Source organism: Trachurus trachurus (genome assembly GCF_905171665.1).
Source record: "Trachurus trachurus genome assembly, chromosome: 22".
Taxonomy (NCBI): domain Eukaryota; kingdom Metazoa; phylum Chordata; class Actinopteri; order Carangiformes; family Carangidae; genus Trachurus; species Trachurus trachurus.
In genome coordinates, this window is record NC_139907.1 from 849,512 (window position 1) to 871,924 (window position 22,413).

The 22,413-nt window shown below is 47.1% G+C and overlaps 3 protein-coding genes across 3 annotated transcripts in view; 2 read left to right on the forward strand and 1 right to left on the reverse strand.

Annotated features, from left to right (window-relative positions):
* Positions 1 to 1,324: 1,324 nt before the first annotated feature.
* On the reverse strand, positions 1,325 to 5,325 carry timm9 (translocase of inner mitochondrial membrane 9 homolog). Its single transcript, XM_083998371.1, has 3 exons — positions 5,225 to 5,325; positions 3,504 to 3,599; positions 1,325 to 2,054 (listed from the first exon to the last, which is right to left on the reverse strand). The coding sequence occupies exons 1-3, from the start codon at positions 5,261 to 5,263 to the stop codon at positions 1,923 to 1,925; spliced, it is 267 nt and encodes an 88-aa protein (XP_083854497.1). The 5' UTR covers positions 5,264 to 5,325; the 3' UTR covers positions 1,325 to 1,922.
* A 2,220-nt stretch (positions 5,326 to 7,545) lies between these two features.
* Positions 7,546 to 22,413, forward strand: part of kiaa0586 (KIAA0586 ortholog) — a gene marked incomplete at its 5' end in the record, with an annotated part of 34,134 nt that continues 19,266 nt past the window's right edge. Inside the window, 9 exons of the mRNA XM_083998491.1 lie at positions 7,546 to 7,755; positions 7,846 to 8,078; positions 9,887 to 9,954; positions 10,110 to 10,251; positions 10,372 to 10,642; positions 11,101 to 11,171; positions 11,924 to 11,975; positions 12,417 to 12,543; positions 15,210 to 15,336. Of these exons, the coding sequence (XP_083854617.1) occupies positions 7,546 to 7,755; positions 7,846 to 8,078; positions 9,887 to 9,954; positions 10,110 to 10,251; positions 10,372 to 10,642; positions 11,101 to 11,171; positions 11,924 to 11,975; positions 12,417 to 12,543; positions 15,210 to 15,336 (1,301 nt within the window). The remainder of the gene's footprint in view (positions 7,756 to 7,845; positions 8,079 to 9,886; positions 9,955 to 10,109; positions 10,252 to 10,371; positions 10,643 to 11,100; positions 11,172 to 11,923; positions 11,976 to 12,416; positions 12,544 to 15,209; positions 15,337 to 22,413) is intronic.
* irf2bpl (interferon regulatory factor 2 binding protein-like) lies at positions 15,528 to 19,891 on the forward strand (the record flags this gene model as incomplete). Its single annotated transcript, XM_083998458.1, is given in 5 exon segments — positions 15,528 to 15,542; positions 16,936 to 17,554; positions 17,782 to 18,928; positions 18,930 to 19,395; positions 19,430 to 19,891. Coding segments are annotated over 5 exon segments (2,709 nt in total).

The following is a 22,413-nucleotide window of genomic DNA, read 5'->3' on the forward strand; positions in this document are numbered from 1 at the left end:
ATGGATAATACTTTTATTGAGGCAGCCTGCAGCCCAGCTAACGCTCTTCAACCGGGCAAGTGGCGCCCGTCAAAGTTCAACCTATAAACGTGACAGGCTCAGATAGTTACATGAGTGTCCGACAACATACTGTGACCACTTTGACCGGGGTGACTACTGCCAGTCAGAAGAAGAGACGCGTTAAAGGTAGAGACATACGTTCATTTCTCTTTTCTAGTATGTTGTCAGAGACTCATTGGCCCTCATTTATCAAACTTGCGCAGGATCTGGTGTAGATTGTGGTGTAAATATCAGTGTACGCCAAGTGTCACGTGTGATTTACTAAAAGTGTGTACGCTGCTGATTTCGGCGTAGAACCGGCGTGGTGGTGATAAATCCGGCGGCTGAAAACCAGCATCATTTAAATGTCACGCCCCGATATATTCCTGCTTTAGAGGCGTCGCCCTGCCCCTTTTACGACATGGAGACACGGAAGACGGCCAAGAAGAGACTTTACCGACATTACCGCGTTGAACAGGGAGAGGGCGGCAACATTAAATATCTGGACATTGATAGATTGATAGATTTTGTGATTGATAAGCGTCATCCCGGTGGATGGAGGCTGCAGACGCACGTGTCACCGACCACGTCAGGAAACCCAGCGACCTCATGAAATGCTCCTGCAGTTTACTAAACACAAGTGACTGAGGATAAATCATAGGCATATTACTGCAGCGAACACGACTTTATGGCCATCAGCACCGATGATATGGTTCGGCTGATGGAGGGATGTGAAACACCGGCCCGATGTCCCACTGACAGGTTCCGGTGACGGGAAAAAAAAAGAAAAAATACTCCGCCGTGGAGATCAGCTGCACCTGGTCAGAGCTGGCGTGAGATTTGTGCGTACCGTACGCTCACGCTCAGATTGATAAATGCCGATCCTTGCGGTGAATTTGGTGTACACCCATTTTTTTGGTGTACGCAAGTTTGATAAATGAGGGCCAGTGTAACTATCTGAGCCCTTTGCGACAAACTGTTTGTAAAAACAGGCTATACAATTGCCTTGCCTCAATACTGCAGCCACCTCAATAAAAGTAATATCCATTTTCATTTTCATTTCTTTATTTATTGAATTGGGACAGTGCACATTCATCAACACTGACGCATTAAGTACCAGTGTAAATGTGCCGGACTTCGCACAACTGCTAAATTTCAGCCGCAGTCCCAAGGCAGGTTTCTAAAAAACATAACACAGAATTTTAAAACCTTGTGATGACGAGTCATACAGTGGACAATTACAAGACAGAGCACAGACTGACAATATCAAGGCAAAACAGACGCAGACAAACAAAATAAGAACAGACAAATTTGACCCACAGTTAAAGAACAATATACCATACATGCCCGGGAACAGACATCAGTTTTAAACAGTATTTAAACTATGAGTGCATGTCTGATTTGTTTTTAACCAATGTTTGAGATGTTTTTTAAAGACTAAATAGTTGTCACAGTTTCTGATGTGTGGTGGTAACTTATTCCAAGACTGTGTTCCTCTATCCATCACTCACATATACAGAAAAACATATGAAAACAGGGCCCAGGTTGAAAAAAAATGAAGTTTCCCTTTAATACTGATGTAGATTATGACATCATCACTGTGTGTGTGTGTGTGACAGATGAGAAACTGAACCGAGCTCTCGTCCAATCAGCTTCGTTCAGACCTGAAATAAACCACAGGAGAAGAAAACGGAGCTTCATGATGTTTAATTTAATAAAATTAGAAAAAAAAAAGAAAGAAAAAGACTTGAACATCGACAGAAACATTGAACTCATTGAACTACAACTCCCATGATGCTTTGACCCAGAGCAGCAGCAGACGCTCCGCTGCAGGTCAGAGTCTTTATTCATCCAGGACAGAGACACTGGACCAGGACCGGGACTCAGTGCGGTCCCAGCAGACCGGCCTTAGCAGCCAGAGCTTCGTTCTGCTGGATGTGATATTCCTGGAAGCGCATGGAGATCCGCTGAGTCATCTTCAGGTACTTCTGCAGACACGACTCAGAGCAGCTGGACTGAGAAGAGACAAGACAACATCTGGATCAGAGACAAACTAACAACTCCTCCACAGTGTTGAACTGTTACTTTAAAGGGACAACAAGGAGTTTCTCCGTCGGCAGAACGAATAATTCTGCGACAATTAAAAAGTCTGATATTAATGTGGATGAATCTCCGTTACCACTTGTTAATGGTCCATTTTAGATAAATCTATGGTTTTGTCTCTATGGTTATTTTGTTATTATTAGTGGTGGTGGAAATGCTGGGCGAGCCGACCAGCGTTTCTTTACTTTCGGTTTCGTGGCGAGTCATGAGAATAACGCCGCCGAATCTCCGTTTATGGTGGGAACTACGACGGTATGTGATCGTCTTCCAACCTCTGACTTTAATTCTTGATGAATGAAAACATGAGTCTGTCTTGCGCCGGTCAAAGAATTTCACGGTGCGTTTTCTTTCTTATTACAAACACAAAAAACTTGCTTTCACTGGCAGATTTTTCTACTTATTTCAAGTGAAAATTAGTTTGAAACAAGTGAAAATGATCTAAAAACAAGTTCATTTTTAGGTGATGAGTCTTATTTTAAGTGGAAAGAGATTAGTTTTGACTAGAAATAAGACAAATATTCTTGAAAAGATTTTGAGTTTTTGCAGTGTTATGTCAAATGACTTGGACTCGCCCCTCCAACCTCCTATTTATCTGGAACTAACCAACTCACTCAGTATCCCTCCGCCTGTGTGGAGTTGGTTAGTTCCATATAAACAGATTGTTTCCAACCAGTTGATGAACTGAAACTAAAGTGTTTATAACGTATAACGACACTTTAACAGGTGTGTTATTATTCTAGAGTCCAGTAACGGAGCGTTTTATTGTCAGTAACAGTAACGTTGTTATAACGGGGGAAACAGGAACTTTTTGTAACAGTGAAGTTGTTGAAATATTGTAGAGAAATTTCTGGAAAAAAAGTGGTACAATTTCTCTAAAAACATTTCTATAAAAAAGAGGTAAATACAGAGACTGTTGATGAAAAACTGTCCCTGAAGGCAACGTGCATCAGCTGGTTTTGCATGAATTTCCCTCTACAACAACTCTGTGTGGTAACGTTGTGTTATTATCTCATAGCGTGGTGAATGTGCAGCTCACAACTTGTCCACCAGAGCGTTGTGGAGTTGTTGGATTGTGTATTTGATGAGTTTGATGAGGGAAACCAAGAAATCCCATAATGAGCCTCCGTAGCGTAGCTCTGAGCAGCTCACGGCTCTGCTCCGCCGTTCTAAAAATAGCTTGCACCGACAATTAAAGGTAACGAACCTACTGCTATGACTATAGCGATTATGGAGATGGGCCAATTTGACTAAATGTTGAACTATCCCTTTGAGCACCATTTACATCTCTGGTGATTTCCACTTCCTGAACAACTTTATCACATTACTACAAAATAAAAGCCTGATGACATAGCAGTGTTTACCTCCTCTGGTCTGACGTCTCTGCTGGTGAAGTCTTTGACACAGTCCATGAAGCAGTTCTCCGTCACCTTGTTGTAGGTCCCCAGGAACTCTTTGAACTGCACACAGACACAACAACTTCAACCTCACTGAACCAGACTGAACCGGACCGGACCGGTTCTCATCAGGTCCACAACAACACCGCAGTGAAGTTAGTTTTAAGTTGGATATCTGACAGACATTCGCTCCTTCTCAATAGGCTACATTAAAAATTCATAGAAAATATAAGATGTGTTCAAATGCAATAAGAAGAGGTGTGTGTCATAGAGGAGGATTAGCTCTACCATCCTGTGTTAAAAGGGTTTTCTATGGAGTTTTTCCTCAGTGGATGTGAGGGTCTAAGGGCAGAGGATGTTGTTATGATGGGATGTAAAGCCCTTTGAGACAAACTGGTGGTAGAAACGGGCTATACTAATAAAATTGCCTTGTCTTGCCTGTGTTGATTCTGAGCAAATAGGTCACATGGAGAGCATTCAAAGGAGCTCCAGCAACACTTGTAATGGAAAAACAACTTTATTAGACCGACGCGTTTCGGCTGTAGCCTTCATCAGGGTCATAGAGAAACAAACTCAACATATCATTCAAATAGACACAGCTGAAAGAGATCAAATCAAACAGGTCACATGACCTGGGAGTTACTGAGCTAATGCTCATATTTACTGTATAAAATACATTAAAAAATCATATAAAAGCTCAACAACTCCCAGGTCATGTGACCTGTTTGCTAAGAATCAACACAGGATGGTAGAGCTAAGCCTCTATGACACACATCTGAACACATCTTATGTTTTCTATGAATTTTTAATGTGTTGAGAAGGAGCCAATGTCTGTCAGATATCCAACCTAAAACTAACTTCACTGTTCAGTTCAGTTCAGTTCAATTTTACTTATATAGCACGTTTAAAAACAACCATTGTTGACCAAAGTGCTGTACAAGTCATTTAAGATCTTAAAAACAGACAATAAAATCTTAAAATCAGTCCTAGATTTAACAGGAAGCCAGTGTAGTGAGGCTGGTGTGATACGGTCCCTCTTTCTCTTTCCTGTTAAAAGACGGGCAGCTGAAACTGCGGTCACAACAACAACAACAACAACAACAACAACAACAACAACAACAACAACAACAACAACAACAACAACAACAACAACAACAACAAACCACTGTTCCCTCTCAGGTGTTTTACTGCTCCACCTCTTTGCCCAGAAGACAAAATTAGTTGCACTCAAACATCCCGACTACTGTTCATTTCTCCCTCATGTGGCTTTGAACTGTGAAATGTAGCTGTGACCTAAACCTGGTCTGTAGTGCAACTACCATTGAAGTTTTTGCTCGAGAATTATTATTACTGTTCATATCAAGATGCTTCTGTGCCAAGAGTTGATGACACCAACTTGATGTTAGTTATTTTTTGACGTAATTGTTCATATGGCAATAAATGCAAAATCTATTTTGCCAAAACAATATTGTATTTTGTTATCATTAACTGTAACTGACCTAGATATGGAGCAGCCTTTAATGTTGTCAAAATAATCTGTTATTAATCATCATAGTAATAGCCAGTTGTATTGATATGTGGAGTTATAGAGGTGAGGCCAGAGCACCAGCATGTGGACGTAGCAGCTCATCAGGGAGGTGAATTTCTGCTCAGGAGTTTTGAAAATTAGAGGGAACATTGTTACTGACCTGTTTGACCTGGTCGGACTCGGACACCTGGACCGCCATGGTTCTGGTTCTGGTCTTAGTTCTAGTTCTGGTTCTGGTTCAGGTTTAGTTCTAGTTCTGGTTCAGGTTCTGGTCTTAGTTCTAGTTCTGGTTCTGGTTCAGGTTTAGTTCTAGTTCTGGTTCAGGTCCTGGTTCTGGTCTTGGTTCCGGTCCGGTCTGCAGCAGCTTCCGGCGGACTGAGGCTGAAGGACGCAGCAGCTGAGACGCAGCGGAGAGAAACCGGATCAAACCCGTTCAACCAGTTCGATCATCGATCAGAACCAGAGGACGAGGAGTTGATCAGATCAGCGGATCGATGGATCAGTGATCGATGATCGATAGAGACTCGATCAGAGCTCAGAGACCAGAGACCAGGAGGAGGAGAAGAAACTCGTGAGGAGACTTCGACCTCTCGGGTTCAGCGGTGCAGCAGCAGAGACGGTCCGCAGGGAAACACGAGCGGAGGAAGGTTCCGACCTGTTACAGTTCCTACAGGAGGAGAATAAACCTTTATTTACACCAGGCTTCATTAACATTTCACTGTAACATACACGTTTATTTTATTTTATTATAGTATAAATAAATCAAACAATCCAATAAATATTTAATTATAAAAAAGATGATAATGATAGTTTTCTTCCCCGAATAATCAGACACAAACTGACTGTAAATGACAGTAAATATTAACAATGTATATATTGTATATTGTATATTATATGTAATCAAAACATATTTTTTAAATATGTAATTGTATTGTACTGTACAAAATATGAATGTAAGTAAATGTTTTATAAATGCTTTGGCAACAACACATTTCTGTTCATGTCAATAAAGCTGTTTGAATTGAATTTAATTGAATTCTATATTATTGACAGGTATGTGTGTGTATCGTTTTTTGTGTTATGACTATTTCCATATATATATCTATGTAATGAATAAAATGGATCAGTGTTACATAACAGTTGAATTAATTCAAGGCTTCATGAGGCTTTATGAGAAGAAACCAACGTTGCTTCATCTGGAGACATTTAACATAAAAAAAAATCAACAATATGAAATCTTACTAATTCTAGGATAGATAGATAGATAGATAGATAGATAGATAGATAGATAGATAGATAGATAGATAGATAGATAGATAGATAGATAGATAGATAGATAGATAGATAGCAGCAGCATTCAGATGTCATTCATTGCATCAATAAAAAAAAAGAAAACAGCTCTATCTAAGAATTACAGACCTGAATATAAAATTAAGCTAAAACTCCCAATAAACTAATAAACCTACAAGTAGAAATACAAATGCAATACATAAATATAAATATAAATACGTCAGAGGTAAAAGACTAAAACTAGTTAAATATTATTTAAAACGACAAGTTCTATTTTAAAATTCTGTATCAATTTATATAGTGTGAAATAAGCTGAATTATTATCATTAATATTATTATCAACAAACGTGGCTCTGAGACTCTCGGTGTCCTGTGGTCTACCGGCGGAGTGAGACCTCCTGTAGTTCCTGTGGTCTACCGGCGGAGTGAGACCTCCTGTAGTTCCTGTGGTCTACCGGCGGAGTGAGACCTCCTGTAGTTCCTGTGGTCTACCGGCGGAGTGAGACCTCCTGTAGTCCTGTGGTCTACCGGCGGAGTGAGACCTCCTGTAGTCCTGTGGTCTACCGGCGGAGTGAGACCTCCTGTAGTCCTGTGGTCTACCGGCGGAGTGAGACCTCCTGTAGTTCCTGTGGTCTACCGGCGGAGTGAGACCTCCTGTAGTTCCTGTGGTCTACCGGCGGAGTGAGACCTCCTGTAGTTCCTGTGGTCTACCGGCGGAGTGAGACCTCCTGTGGTCTACCGGCGGAGTGAGACCTCCTGTAGTCCTGTAGTCTAGACGATCTTCGGTGGGAAGCGGAAGTGACGTGTTGTTGTCAGTAACTGTTGCTGTTTGTTCTTCTAGTTCTAGTTTCTCTGAACTCTCTCTCTGTTTCCTCCTGTTTCCTCCTTTATCTCCTCTTCCTCCGGTTCTGTTGGACCTTCTGGAGGGACCGGGTTCGATTCCGCTCGGTTCGGTTCGGTTCTTCTTCCTCTCGCAGCTTCTCAGCGGAGCGGGAGTTTTGAACGCGGCTAACAGCTGTTAGCTTCATGCTAACGGCTCTGTCTGGTCCAACCGAACCGGACCGAACCGGACCAGGTCGATGCTCCGTCCGGACCCGCCCGGCGGCTTCAGTCCGGACCGGTCCGGCTGCAGCTCGGACACTGGAGACGTGTTGATCCGGTCCACCAGAGTCCTGGTCCCGAACCGGACCCATGGAACCGGACCGGGACCAGGATGTGGATTTGGATCTGGACCAGGATCAGGATCAGGATCAGGATCGGTTCATATCACCGTCCAGAAGCTGCGGGAGCCGGGTCCGGTCCCGAGACCAGGACCAGGAGCTGCTCCCCGGACTGAGACCAGAACCAGGACCAGGACCGGGACTGAGACCGGGACTGAGACCAGGACTGAGACCAGAACCGGTGAGAGCAGCTGGTCTCTGCGGAGTCCACATGGTTCTGGTTCTGTGTTGAAGGATGGACGGACACTGAGGGGATCTGGACCTGGAACAGGACAAAGACCTGAATCTGGACCTGGACCAGGACAGAGACCAGGACCGGGAACTGAATCTGCATCTGGATTTGGACCGAGACCTGGACAAAGACCTAGATCTGGACCTAAGCCAGGACCTGAACCTGAACCTGAACCTGAACCTAGATCTGGATCTGGATTTGGACTGGGACCTGGACCAGGACGGAGATCTGGATCTGGACCGACCAAAGAGAACCGGGAGCCCAGAGTCTCAGTGAGTCTTTGAAACTTCACAGGTTTATCACAGAAATATTTACTATTACAAGTTTTGTCAAATTCCCGAGTCCATGACCAGCAGATAGACACCATCCTTTCCACTGTGCGTGCAGTAACAAGGGAGATAGAGCCGTATCGCCGTAATTAGCTTAGCTCAAACACTGGAAGTGTATGGGTAGTGTTAGCCTGCCTCCACCTAAAGTCGCTAATTAGCTTAGCTCAAACACTGGAAGTGTATAGGTAGTGTTAGCCTGCCTCCACCTAAAGTCGCTAATTAGCTTAGCTCAAACGCTGGAAGTGTATGGGTAGTGTTAGCCTGCCTCCACCTAAAGTCGCTAATTAGCTTAGCTCAAACGCTGGAAGTGTATGGGTAGTGTTAGCCTGCCTCCACCTAAAGTCGCTAATTAGCTTAGCTCAAACGCTGGAAGTGTATAGGTAGTGTTAGCCTGCCTCCACCTAAAGTCGCTAATTAGCTTAGCTCAAACACTGGAAGTGTATAGGTAGTGTTAGCCTGCCTCCACCTAAAGTCGCTAATTAGCTTAGCTCAAACACTGGAAGTGTAGTGTTAGCCTGCCTCCACCCAAAGACGCTAATTAGCTTAGCTCAAACGCTGGAAGTGTATGGGTAGTGTTAGCCTGCCTCCACCTAAAGTCTCTAATTAGCTTAGCTCAAACACTGAAGTGTATAGGTAGTGTTAGCCTGCCTCCACCTAAAGTAGCTAATTAGCTTAGCTCAAACACTGGAAGTGTATGGGTATTGTTAGCCTGCCTCCACCTAAAGTCATCAGAGAAACTCTTCAGCAACTCTAAACGGAAACCGGCGGGCCGATCTTCGTCTCAGAGCTGACAAAACTCTCCGGTAAGGCATCTTGAGCGGTCAAATGCCGCTAACGGGACGAGATCGGTCAAAACGGAGGGTTCAAGCAAAGACGCTTTATTTTGGTTCAAGCTAGCTACATCGAGGGTAGCTTAGCTTCCTGTTTCAAAGTAAAAGCACAAATTCTATCGTCATGGTTTTCTGTATGTAAAGGGCAACGGGTGTTTTATTTTGTGAAAGTAACCGGAAGTGCGTTGGTCACAACGGCTAGCTTGAGTAGCGCCGAATTCATCCCAACAAAATTGTAAACAGCTGGTATTTAGACAAATTAACGACACACTGCTGATCTAAACGGCTACTTTCTCACCTAAACATGTTGGAAATGTTGATAAAGTGATATATTTACAGAGTTTAGAGCTAAAATGAAATCAGCTTCTGACTGCTGATTTCAGCTCGGGTAGGAGGCAGGCTAACACTACCCATACACTTCCAGTGTTTGAGCTAAGCTAATTAGCGACTTTAGGTGGAGGCAGGCTAACACTACCCATACACTTCCAGTGTTTGAGCTAAGCTAATTAGCGACTTTAGGTGGAGGCAGGCTAACACTACCTATACACTTCCAGTGTTTGAGCTAAGCTAATTAGCGACTTTAGGTGGAGGCAGGCTAACACTACCCATACACTTCCAGTGTTTGAGCTAAGCTAATTAGCGACTTTAGGTGGAGGCAGGCTAACACTACCTATACACTTCCAGTGTTTGAGCTAAACTAATTACGGCGATACGGCTCTATCTCCCTTGTTACTGCACGCACAGTGGAAAGGATGGTGTCTATCTGCTGGTCATGGACTCGGGAGTGAGGCAAGACACGAAAAAAAAAGTTGGTGTATCCCTTTAAAGTGGATTTTCTACAGGATATTTTCCTGTTTGTTGACGTCATTGATAAAGTTATTGATTCGACTGATTAGTTGTGATCAACTATTCCTCCTGCAGCCGGCAGCAGCACCCGGCCCTGACAGGAAGACCGGGACTCACCGGGACCACTGGCCTGGTGAGAAACCGTCAATCCATCTGTCAATCAATCAATCAATCAATCAAGAAATACTTTTAATTTCTTTTATTCATTTATTTGTAACGGGACTCTGATAGTAGAGTAGTAGATAATAGAATGAATGTTATAGGTTATTGATTAATTAATGGTTTATTGGTCACTCAGGCTCCGCCCCTGTGACATCATCAGGCTCCGCCCCTGTGACATCATCAGGCTCCGCCCCTGTGACATCATCAGGTCCCGACCTGCTGACATCACGGTTCTCAGCTGGAGGCCGCGGCGCCGTGCTCGCCGCTCTGAGCCGACGGTGAGAAGAAAAAAAAAAACCTCCTCTGGCTTTTATTGTGAAAACCCTCACTCAGAGGATGAACTTCCTGTTTGAATCTCCATGACGACCCTGAACGCATCATCACCTGTCGCCTCTCAGCTCCAGCAGGAGGGAGGTCAGCGTCAGGATCCTCAGCTCCCATGATGCACCTGGCCTGGCCTCCAGCTCCCATGATGCACCTGGCCTGGCCTTCAGCTCCCAGCATGCACCTGGCCTGGCCTCCAGCTCCCAGCATGCACCTGGCCTGGCCTCCAGCTCCCATGATGCAGTGGGGGAGGCGGGGCCGTCCTCTGGTTTCCATGGAGACGCCACTAACATGGCGGCAGCAGCTGCAGCTGCAGCTGTGGCTGCTGCCGCTCCGCTCATCAAGGTACCGACAGAGTAACAGAGTAACTAAGTAACTGACAGAGTAACAGAGTAACTGGACCTCGGCCGGTATCAGATATTCTGAAAACATCCCAGTTTGTTGTTGTTGTTGTGATTTCAGCTCTAAAACGTGTTGTTTGTAACGTCTGGGCACAAAAATACGACTTTTCCACTTTTTAAGAATATTTGGATCATACGACGGTGCATTAGGGCCACACTGACAAATAAAAAAATAACAAACTTTGAGAGTAAAGTGGTAAATTTACAACTTTATTCTCGTAATGTTATGACTTTTTTTCTCGTAAACGTACAACTTTATTCTCGTAAATGTACGACTTTATTCTCAAAGTCTGTGTTGTTGTTTTTCTCAATGTGGCCATAATACTCCATCGTAGGATCATTAGTAAATGTCAATCAAGTTTGTGTGTGTGTGTGTGTGTGTGTGTGTGTGTGTGTGTGTAGGCTCAGTCGGACATGGAGGCCCGTGTGTGTCAGCTGGTGGACGGCGTCCAGAGGCTGCTGCAGGTCGACAGGTGACACATCAATAATCTATAATCAATATGTGAACTAGAGTCACTGAGTCTGTTGTTGAGCTCCTGCCCCCTGGTGGAGGGAGGAGGGAACTGCAGCAGGAAACACTTCACTACAGTCTAGAAACATCCTTAACCCTCCTGTTGGCCACCTGGTCAAGGAAAGAAGGAATGGAAGGAAGGAAGAAGGGATGAAGGGAAAGAAGGAAGGGAAAAGGGAAGGAAAGATAGATGGAGGGAGGGAAAAGATTGGGTCAAAGGGAAGGAAGAAGGAAGGAGGAAGGGAACAGATTCATTCTAGGAAGAAAGAAGGGTGGAAAGAATGAAGGAAAGAACGATGGAGGGTCAATTGGATCAAAAGAGGAAGGAAGAAGGAAGGAAGGACAAAGGGAAGGAAGGAAGGAAGGGAAAAAGGATTGTGGAAAGAAGGAAGGGAGGGAGGGAACAGATTCATTCTAGGAAGGAAGAAGGAACAATGGAGGGTCAATTGGATCAAAAGAGGAAGGAAGAAGAAGTAAGGACAAAGGGAAGGAAGGAAGGAAGGAAGGAAGGAAGGAAGGAAGGAAGGAAGGAAGGAAGGAAGGAAGGAAGGAAGGAGGAAGGAAGGAGGAAGGGAACAGAAGGACGACAGGAGAGTTAGAGACAGAACAGACGTCCCACCACCAGGAGGCGCTGCTCTCTGTGTGACATCACATACACATCCACTGTGACATCACTGTTACATCATCACTGTGACATCATCACTGTGTCATCAGGGAGGACGTGGACAGGGGGCGGAGCCTGAACCAGCAGACGCTGCAGCTGCAGGTGAACACACACACACACACACACACACTCATCACTGAGCACTGTGACGCCGGCTGCTGATTGGCTCTCCTCTCCTACAGCAGCCGCAGTAAAAGGCTGCTCTCCCTGACCTGCAGAACTGAAAGATTTAAGAGGTCATTTGTTCCTGCTGCAATCGTTTTATATAACACTTGTTAAAATGTTTTTTGTGTCATTGTTGTGTGAGCTACTGGACTAACTTGAATTTCCCTGCTAAGGATGAATAAAGTATTCTCTATCTATCTATCTATCTATCTATCTATCTATCTATCTATCTATCTATCTATCTATCTATCTATCTATCTATCTATCTATCTATCTATCTATCTATCTATCTATCTATCTATCTATCTATCTATCTATCCATCCATCCATCCATCCATCCATCCATCCATCCATCCATCTATCCATCTATCCAATCAGAGCCAGCTGCTGGAGTCGGCCCTCAGGATGGTGGCGGCCCCCCACCACCACCACGGCCCCCCCCTCCCCCCGACCTCTGACCTCACAGCCCCCGGTCACCTACCGGTCACACACCTGGAGGCAGCAGGTACACACACACACACACACACACACACACACACACACAGGTTATTATAGTTTTCAGTGTTTCCAACAGGTTTGAAGGAGAGGGTGGTGTTGGGGTTAGACTGGCTGACGGGGGGCGGGGGGGTCGTTTGCATGGTCGCTTGTCTGTGTGTCTGAGACAAAGAGCTTTGCAGAGATGAAGGAACAGAGCCATGTTGCAGTAGTTTATTCAATCTTTTATACAAATTATTAAAGGGACAACAAGGAGTTTTGGAAAGCGAAGTGTTTTCTCACTACACTTACCATGAGCCTCCGCACCGTGAAATTCTTTGACCGGCGCAAGACAGACTCATGTTTTCATTCATCAAGAATTAAAGTCAGAGGTTGGAAGACGATCACATACCGTCGTAGTTCCCACCATAAACGGAGATTCGGCGGCGTTATTCTCATGACTCGCCACGAAACCGAAAGTAAAGAAACGCTGGTCGGCTCGCCCAGCATTTCCACCACCACTAATAATAACAAAATAACCATAGAGACAAAACTATAGATTTATCTAAAATGGACCATTAACAAGTGGTAACGGAGATTCATCCACATTAATATCAGACTTTTTTATAACCAAATACAAACTCCTCGTTGTCCCTTTAACAGTTGAGCATCAGTCAACCTCCATAAAACCATAATTAGTTCAACTAGTTCATACAGAGATCTAAAAGCTGCAGACTGAAGCTGAAGCTGTCTAGCTTATAAATGCCTACTACCCTTCAGTAAATCCATCAGAGCTCTTCATGGTTTCAGAGTCATAGAAAGAAACAAGTATCCAATAATTAACTAATGAAGCCAAAAAATAAGAGAAATAAACCATTTAACAGCGTAACAGTTGTAATCAAAACCCAGGTAATCAATCCTGTTTATAGCTTTCTATCATACTGTGTTTTAATCTGTTTCTACATTGTGTTATGTTTTTGCTTTGTTTGATCGTCTGTCTGACACACACACGCTTTTTAATGTCAGATTTATTTATTCTTGGTTGCATTGGTCGAACCAACAGCAGAAACATCATTTATCTGTGGTGAATGTTTTTTATTCTAGAGGAGTTGACTAGTGTTTAGGAGTGAGTTTAGTTAGTTGTGGTTCTGATCTGAGACCAGCAGGGGGCAGCAGCCTCCATCCTTCTCATCACACATGGAAGATGTTACCACGGCAACGCCTCCCCCTCCCCTCCCCTCCTCAGAGCGACTGATGCAGCAGAATATCTCCCCCCTTCCTCCTTCTCCTCTGCTGGGATGGAGACAGGCTGGTTGTCGTGGTAACCAGGCTGTTTGTAGCAGCAGGTTATTTATAGCTTTTTACCGCTGACGCTCTGCAGACGACACACACACACACACACACACACACACACACACACACACACACACACACACACAGACACAGACACACACACACACACACACACACACACACACACACACACACACACACACACACACACACACACACTCTGAGCCGTCAGTCACATTGGCTCCGCCCACATGGTCAGTGTTTATTAGTTTATTTGTAACGGGACTCTGCGTATTCATGAACATCCAAAATGTAGATACACCAGATTTAGCTCTAGGAAAGAATTAACTATTATACAAGGATGAAAATAGGAACAATGTACAACATGGTACAAATACCATATCACAATATCACAATATATACAATCTATCATACCGTAGCTCCAGTCAGAAAGAGCAAGGAGTAGTAGAACAATGAAGTGCATTTAATCGACAAAGGTGTCGCATAGAAGCGCTGTTCAGATTCATTACAGTGCGTCTGTTATAAAGTGCTGGTTTTTAAAATGCCTTCTTCTGATGCATGGGATGAAACAAACGGCTCAGAGTCTCTGGCTTCGTCCTCGTCTTCAACAGAGCTACATCCCATAATAGTGGGAGAACAGTAAGAGAGTCTACATTCACCACTCTGTTGGTGTGAAACAGTCGAGGCTCCTCAGATAAAGGTCTGAAGTTCACCACGTTCTGGGTCCAGTATAAGTGAATCTGGTTTCAGCTCTGAGACTAAAACACCAGTTTCTACTAGTACTACTACTACTACTAGTACTACTGCTAGTACTACTACAGGTTTCTGATCCTTCAGAGTTGAGTTCAGTGAGATAATCTCCACATATGAACTCCTTTTCTACCGTATCTGACGTCCAGAAGTAGAAAGCTAACATACGGCTTTAATAGACAACTACACGTCACCAGCACTAAGCTTCCCACTGGTTTCAGCTGCACAATGTTAACAACATGGTCTAATGGGTAAATGGGACTGTTTCTAGTTGTTGAAGAGCCATAAATAACATCAGATAACCTCTCCTTTCTTTTACTTTTCTTTCATGCAACTGCAAAATGTGAATGTTTGTTTAGTTTAGTTTTGTTATCATGTTTATTTCTGTCTTTTATGTTGAGCTGTTAATAAAAATAAAACAAAAACCAAAAACACTTTAGTTCATTTAAACATCAACCTGCAGGAACTTCACTTCCTGCTTCACTTTTTAGTTTTTAATTCACATTCTTCTTCAGTATAATGAACTCCTCTGATCAGACGACAGCCCATAATAGTCTGGTCAGAGCTGCCTGGTTGCCATGGTTACCTGAGTTGACCTCCTGTGACCCTGTGACCTCCTGTCTGTGTCTCCAGCAGCAGCAACTCACCGGAGCAGCTCCTCCGTCGCCGTGGAGACCGCCGCCGCCGCCAGCGCTGCCCCAGTTTCCATGGCAACAACATCCAGCTGCTGCGACCGCCGACGACGGCCTGAGCCAACCAGGTAGGGAGGGGGGGGGGGGGGGGTCAATCAATAATCATTATTATTGATTGATTGATTGTTGCACTGATGAGCTGTGTGTGTGTGTGTGTGTGTGTGTGTGTGTGTGTGTGTGTGTGTGTGTGTGCGTGTGTGTGTGTGTGTGTGTGTGTGTGAGAGAGAGTCACTGCTGCTCGGTTACCAGGCTCGTCTCCATGGCAACGCAGACTGTACGCATCATCAGAGGCACGCCGCCGTGTGTGTGTCAGCGTGTTGTTTGACTCCGTCATCGTTACTGATCAATGAACATTATTGATAATGACATCATCATCTTCATCATCACATGATGAAGTGATGATGATGATGTCACAACAGCAACAATATTATTATTATTAATAACAATAATTATAACAACAATATTAACGAGGCTGTGATTGATTATTGGACCGATCGACTGTTTTGATCGATCAGCTGCAGGAAAACACACAAAGAGGACGAGAGAGGCTCGTTACACTGAGAGAGAGAGAGAGAGAGAGAGAGGGAGGGGACAACAGGGAGGTGAAACCTGCCTAGCAACACACACACACACACACACACACACACACACACACACACACACACACACACACATGAATCAGCTGAGTAATTGTTCATTTTTCTCTTGGTTCACTCAGAATCAATCGATCTGATAATTATTAATCGATACCTGGCTCATTGATGAGGCTCAGGTTGTTGTTACACAGCTGATCGATCAGTGAGTTGATTGATCAGCTGTTGGTCAGTTATTGTGGATTATTCTCTGATTGATTCATCTGGTCAGATTATTGATTATTGATCGACTGGTGAAGATGAATGAAGCTGCTGCTCAGGTTCATTGATCCGGTTGTTGCAGTGGCTGGATCAGTGTGTGTGTGGTGGTGGGGGGGGGGGGGCAACAACAAGTGCCATCGTGTAATTTCTTTTTTTTTATATATCAAATAACATCAACAATTGAAAAAGGAACAAAAAAACAAAGCGACAGACATTATCAAAACATTTAAACAAATAATATATAGGAGATAAATAACATAAGAAATATATAGAGATGATGAAATAATAAGTAAATAGATAAATAGGTCTAATAAAAATAAATAAATTATAAAAAAGACATAAAAAAAATGAAATTAAAGCCATGGTGTAATTTCAGTCTCAGAGGGGGGAGGGGCGGTGACGTCACTCGCTCTACCAGGTGGCATTCCTAGGAGGAGGAGGGAGGAGGGGCACCATCCGAATTCCTCAGCTTCAGTGGGAGGGGGGGGGGGTGGGGGGGGGATGCATGCAGGGAAAACAGCGCAGCCCCCCCCCCATCCCCCCTCCTCCTCCTCCTCCTCTGCAGCAGCAGCGCGAAGCTCCAGCAGCAGCAGGAACAATAAGCTGCAGCCGCCGGAGGAGCCGCTCCGTGACTCCGCTCCTCGTTGCTGCTGCTGCTGCTGCTCCGAGTCCGAGGCTCACACCGACCGCTGCTGAGGAGGAGGAGGAGGAGGAGGAGGAGGAGGAGGCAAAGCACCGGGAAGAGAGAGACAGATCACCGGGAAGAGAGAGACAGATCACCGGGAAGAGCGTTGCTGCTCCACCGGGATAAAGAGACAGATCACCGGGAAGAGAGTGACAGAGCACCGGACAGAGAGTCGCTTCCCTACCGGACAGAGAGTCGCTGCCCTACCGGGCAGAGTCGTTGCCCCACCGGGAGGAAGAGGCAGAACACCGGACAGAGAGTCACTGCCCTACCGGGCAGAGTCGCTGCTCCACCGGACAGAGAGTCGCTGCCCCACCGGACAGAGAGTCACTGCCCTACCGGGCAGAGTCGCTGCTCCACCGGACAGAGAGTCGCTGCCCTACCGGGCAGAGTCGCTGCTCCACCGGACAGAGAGTCGCTGCCCTACCGGGCAGAGTCGCTGCTCCACCGGACAGAGAGTCGCTGCCCCACCGGACAGAGAGTCACTGCCCTACCGGGCAGAGTCGTTGCCCCACCGGGAGGAAGAGGCAGAACACCGGACAGAGAGTCGCTGCCCCACCGGACAGAGAGTCACTGCCCTACCGGGCAGAGTCGCTGCCCCACCGGGAGGAAGAGGCAGAGCACCGGACAGAGAGTCGCTGCCCTACCGGGCAGAGTCGCTGCTCCACCGGACAGAGAGTCGCTGCCCCACCGGACAGAGAGTCACTGCCCTACCGGACAGAGTCACTGCTCCACCGGGAGGAAGAGGCAGAGCCAGGGCTGTTGCTAGGAATTCTGGGTCCCCTGAAAGAATACTAAAGTGGGCCCCTACCCTCCACTTTTTTTCTTAGACTACGTATGTATTATAATTTTTTATTTAGCCTACTTTGTTTTGATGCCAGTGCAGCGTTACTATGAGTATTAATAGTCGGGGTCTAAACAGAATAATTCAGTCATACAAAGATTAGACGACTGGGGTTTCTGTGGCCCTACAGGGCGCTGGGCCCCGAGGATTATCATCACTTTTCTCCAGAGCACCGGGCAGAGCACCATGTCCTCCCCCCAGCTCTCCTCCTCCTCCTCCTCCTCCGGCCCCCCCGGCCCCCCCCCCCGGCGCCAGCGGCAGCCCTGCTACCTGTGTGACCTGCCGCGCCGGCCCTGGGCCATGGTCCAGGACTTCACCGAGCCGGTTTGTCGCGGCTGCGTCAACTACGAGGGCGCCGACCGGATCGAGTTCGTCATCGAGACGGCGCGGCACCTGAAACGAGCGCACGGAGTGGGAGCCCCCCCGGCCGGAGCCCCGCCCCCCCCCACCAGGAAGGAGCCGCTGCTGCAGCAAACTGGACTGGACCGGTACTCTGAGCCCCGGACCCGGTTCGAGTCCTACCGGATGCACAACGGGTTCAAACCGGACGACGGCCCCCCCGAGCTGAACCGGCAAAGCCCGAACTCCCGGGGCCGAGGGGGGGGCAATGGGGGGGGCCTCGGGGGGGGGCTGGTGGCGGTGCCGCCGAGCCTGCTGCCCCAGACGCTGCTGAACGGACCGGGACCAGGACCGGGGCCGGTACCGCTGGTCCTGGGGGGCAGAGTTGGACCCGGCCTGGGGGGGGGGTTGCCCGGTCAGGGGGGGCAGTTGGAGCCGGGGGTGGGGGTGGGGAAGCGCCCCCCCTCGGTGTCCAGCAGCGACCAGGACCGTGACCTGAAGGAGAAGCAGCGGAACGCGGAGGTTCTGGCGGAGCTGAGCGAGTCGCTCCGCAACCGGCAGGAGGACTGGACCTGGACCGGTCCTGGTCCTGGTCCTGGTCCTGGTCCTGGTCCTGGTCCGGGTCCTGGTCCGGGGCGGGGGGGTCCAGGTCCGGGTCCGGTACCCGTTCCGGTCCGGGACACGCTGGTCGCCCTGTCCGGCTGCACGCCGTTCACCGTGCGCTTCAAGAAGGACCACGCGCTGCTGGGCCGCGTGCTCGCCTTCGACGCTGTGTCCAAACCAGGTCCTGGTCCTGGTCTGGGGGGTCCAGGCCTGGGGGGGCCGGGGGGTCTGGACTACGAGCTGAAGATCTTCATCGAGTACCCTCTGGGCTCGGGCACCGTGTTCTCGTCGGCGAGCGGCGTCGCGCGGCAGATGCAGCAGGACTGCCTGAAGGAGGGGGGGGGGGGGCCGCGGCCTCGGCTCGGGGTTCAAGCAGCTGGAGTACCGGCGCCGGGGGGGCCGGGGGGCGGATGGGGGGGGGGACTGGCGGCCGCTGGGCGACCTGCTGCCCGAGGCGCTGAGGGTCTTCAGGGAGCGGCTGGGGGGCGACGACGTGCTGCCGCAGCCGCACGACGACGACGGCGACAACACCTTCCCCCCGCTGCCCCCCCCACGTGGACCCAGACCCGGGGGGTTAGGGGGGGGGGTGAGGAAGCGGAAAGCCCCCCCCCCCTCCTCCTCCTCCTCGTCCCCCGAGCCAGACTCCTTCTCCTTGGAGGGGGGGGGGGGCAGCGGAGCGGCAGCAGTGGATGAACAGCCAGACGGAGGCGCTGCGGCTCTCCTTCTCCTCCGCTCTGACCCCCCCAGAGCCCCCCAACCCCCCCCCACAGCAGCAGCAGAACGGACAGTCCCCGATGGACACGCTCTCCCCCCCCCACAACAACAACAACAACAAGGACCGGGACTCGGTTTCCCCCCCCCTCGCCTCCGTGTCCGGCCAACGGCGTCTTTCCTCCCGCAACGGAGACACACAGACGCCCGTTGGAGGAGGAGGAGGTGTGGGGGGGGGCATGGACCACCAGGTGCACGTGGCGGCCGACTCACCCCCCCCCCTGGCCGCTGCCGCCGCTGCCCCCCCCCTCTGCTGCACCATCTGCCACGAGCGCTTAGAGGACACGCACTTCGTCCAGTGTCCGTCCGTCGCCGGCCACAAGTTCTGCTTCCCCTGCTCCAGAGAGAGCATCAAGGCCCAGGGGGGCGGCTCGGGGGGGCCGGGGGGGGCGGGGGGGGCCGAGGTGTACTGCCCCAGCGGGGAGAAGTGCCCCCTGCTGGGCTCCAACGTGCCCTGGGCCTTCATGCAGGGGGAGATCGCCACCATCCTGGCCGGAGATGTGAAGGTAAAGAAGGAGAGAGACTGAGGATCAGCAGCAGGGCCGGAACAAGACTCCACGGGGCCCGGGGCAAAACCTTTACTTTGGCCCCCCCCTCTATTACTTTGGCCCCCCCCTCTATTACTGGCAATAGACCGAATCGCCTTGTTGTTTACATTCTACTTCCGGGTAGAAAACCTGCACATAATGTGAATGAGATCAATAGTAACGAACGAGAGTTTAGCTATATATCATATTTTTGACGCCCTATCACCGTTTAGACAAATCTGAAATGATTGAAGAAACATTACTATTTCTGTGTGTGTGTTTTGTGTTGCTATGTGTTGTATTTATTCAGTTTGGGGGAATCACAGTGTCTAGAAAGCATCAGTGGCTCAGCTGACAGGGACAGCTAACGGTAGCTAAGCTAACAGTAGCTAAGCTAACAGCGATAGCTAAGCTAACACCAGGACGTCAGCTGTTAAAACCCTCCCGTTGTGGGACACGACATGAAACTACTCCAGTTAGCTCAGTCATGTTGGAACTCAGATATCCGCTGGAGAAAATATTTTTTCATGGAGCGTTTATTGAGTCACTGAGTTATTAAAGTTAAACAGGTAGCTAACCGTTAGCCCAGCTAATCTATGATAACCATGACTAATTACAAAAATGTGCACACGTAAATAGTAATGTTTGTCTAATCATTGGTTTTATAAACTTTACAAACATCAGATTAGTCTAAACGGTGATATAGTGACATGAAAAATTAGATAAATATAGTGAAACTCTCGTCCGTCACTATTGTTCTCATGCTGGTTTTCTACCCGGAAGTAGGCGAAAGGCGATTCGTCCTATAATACCACTTCATTTTTTACTCTGTCATTACGAATCATCATATGGTCAGGTCATCATCAGGTTTTTATTCTGAAGTGCCACCAAATGCAGCTAAAAGTAGCAGCCTGGGGTTGATTTACATTTAATCTTCAAATTGATATATAATAGTACTGGGATACTGAATGTCACCTAAAGGTCGACTAAAAGTTAAAAAAAAAATAAACCAACAGACAATGCATTTTTACTGCAAAAACATCATCTGGTTTTAAAATTTTTTGGTTTTGAATACACTGCAACAGAAAAGTGCAACAACAATTTGAAATGTAACAATAGTTTAATATGTTTTTTGTAATTACGCAGTGTTTCTCTAAAAAGTTACGCACTACAATTTTTAAAGGTTTCTTGCCTTTCGGGCCCCAAGCAGGAGCAGTTCTCTTCTGCCTCGGGCCGGGTCTGAGGAGGAGGAGGAGGAGGAGGAGGAGACTCTTCCTCTCCGGGTTAAAGACGTGTAGATGTGAACACACGGTCAGTCTGCTGCTCCCATGGAAACCTGAAGCTCTTTGATCCAGTATTGATTCATTGATTTATTCACTCTCTGCAGACAAGATCAGATTTACTTTATTCTAGAGCTGCAACAACTCATCAAACAATAGTCGATTGGTAAATGAACCGTCAACTATTCTGATAATCTAATAATCAGTTTGAGTCGTTTTTTTAAAGGAAAAAAGCTCCAGATTCTCTGATTGCAGCTTCTTCAATGTGAATATTTCTGGTTTCTTTGTTCCTTTACGACAATAAACTGAGTCTCTGTTTGGTTTGTGGACAAAACAAGACATTTGAGGACGATGTCGTCTGGTGGTTTGAGAAACACTGATTGATGTTTTTCCAACATTTTATTGACCAAACAACTAATCGATTCATCGTTTAAATAATCTACAGCATCATCGATAATGAAAATAATGTTAGTTGCAGCTCTAGTTTTTTGTCACTGGTCCTGGTCCAATCAGATGTAATGAATGAATAACAATGACTAATGGATCAATAGTGAAAGTGATCAGTTTATTGATGATGCAGGATCAAAGAGCAGCAGGTTTCCATGATGATGATGATGATGATGATGATGATGGTGATGAAGATGTGTAGATGTTCTCCTGTGGGTGTAGTTGTTGTGGTGGAGCTGAACCAGCTGTGTAACTGTTTTACAGATGTTCACATTTTTTTACTCTTGTTGTTTTTACTGCAATAAAATAAAGTAAAATAAAATAAAATAAAATCAAACTCCTCCTTCGTCGCCGTGACATCACAGCGTTTTATTATCCTCCTGTTCTGTTGCCGTGGTGACGGTGTAACGTGCCTTGGAGCTCCGTCCGTTGTAATAAACTCGTTGGTATCAAACCGTTCACTGGAGAAGACTTTTATTTTGAAAAGCTGCGACACGCTAAGATACATGTACTATGAACGTGTGTGTGTGTGTGTGTGTGTGTGTGTCACACCAGGGGAGGTGGCAGCGAGCAGCGGCGTGTTATTGGCTGCTGGTTACCAGGGAAACCACAGCTGCAGGCAGGATGGAGAGAGTCTTTGTCTGCAGCTTCACTGCAGCACCGACACAAACCTGTTCCTCCTGTCGACCAATCAGAGAGCAGCAGCAGCGCCGGAGCGACGGCACGTTCTGATTGGAAACTGCTCAGTCACACACACACACACACACACGTATCTCCACTTTATTGTGTGTGTGT

Coding starts and splice junctions, on each gene's coding strand:
- timm9 (XM_083998371.1), bottom strand. CDS start 5,263: ATGGCGGTCCAGGTGTCCGAGTCCGACCAGGTCAAACAG. Junction 3,600..5,224: donor AGTCCGACCAGGTCAAACAG/GTCAGTAACAAT, acceptor GTCTGTGTGCAG/TTCAAAGAGTTCCTGGGGAC. Junction 2,055..3,503: donor GAGACGTCAGACCAGAGGAG/GTAAACACTGCT, acceptor GTCTCTTCTCAG/TCCAGCTGCTCTGAGTCGTG.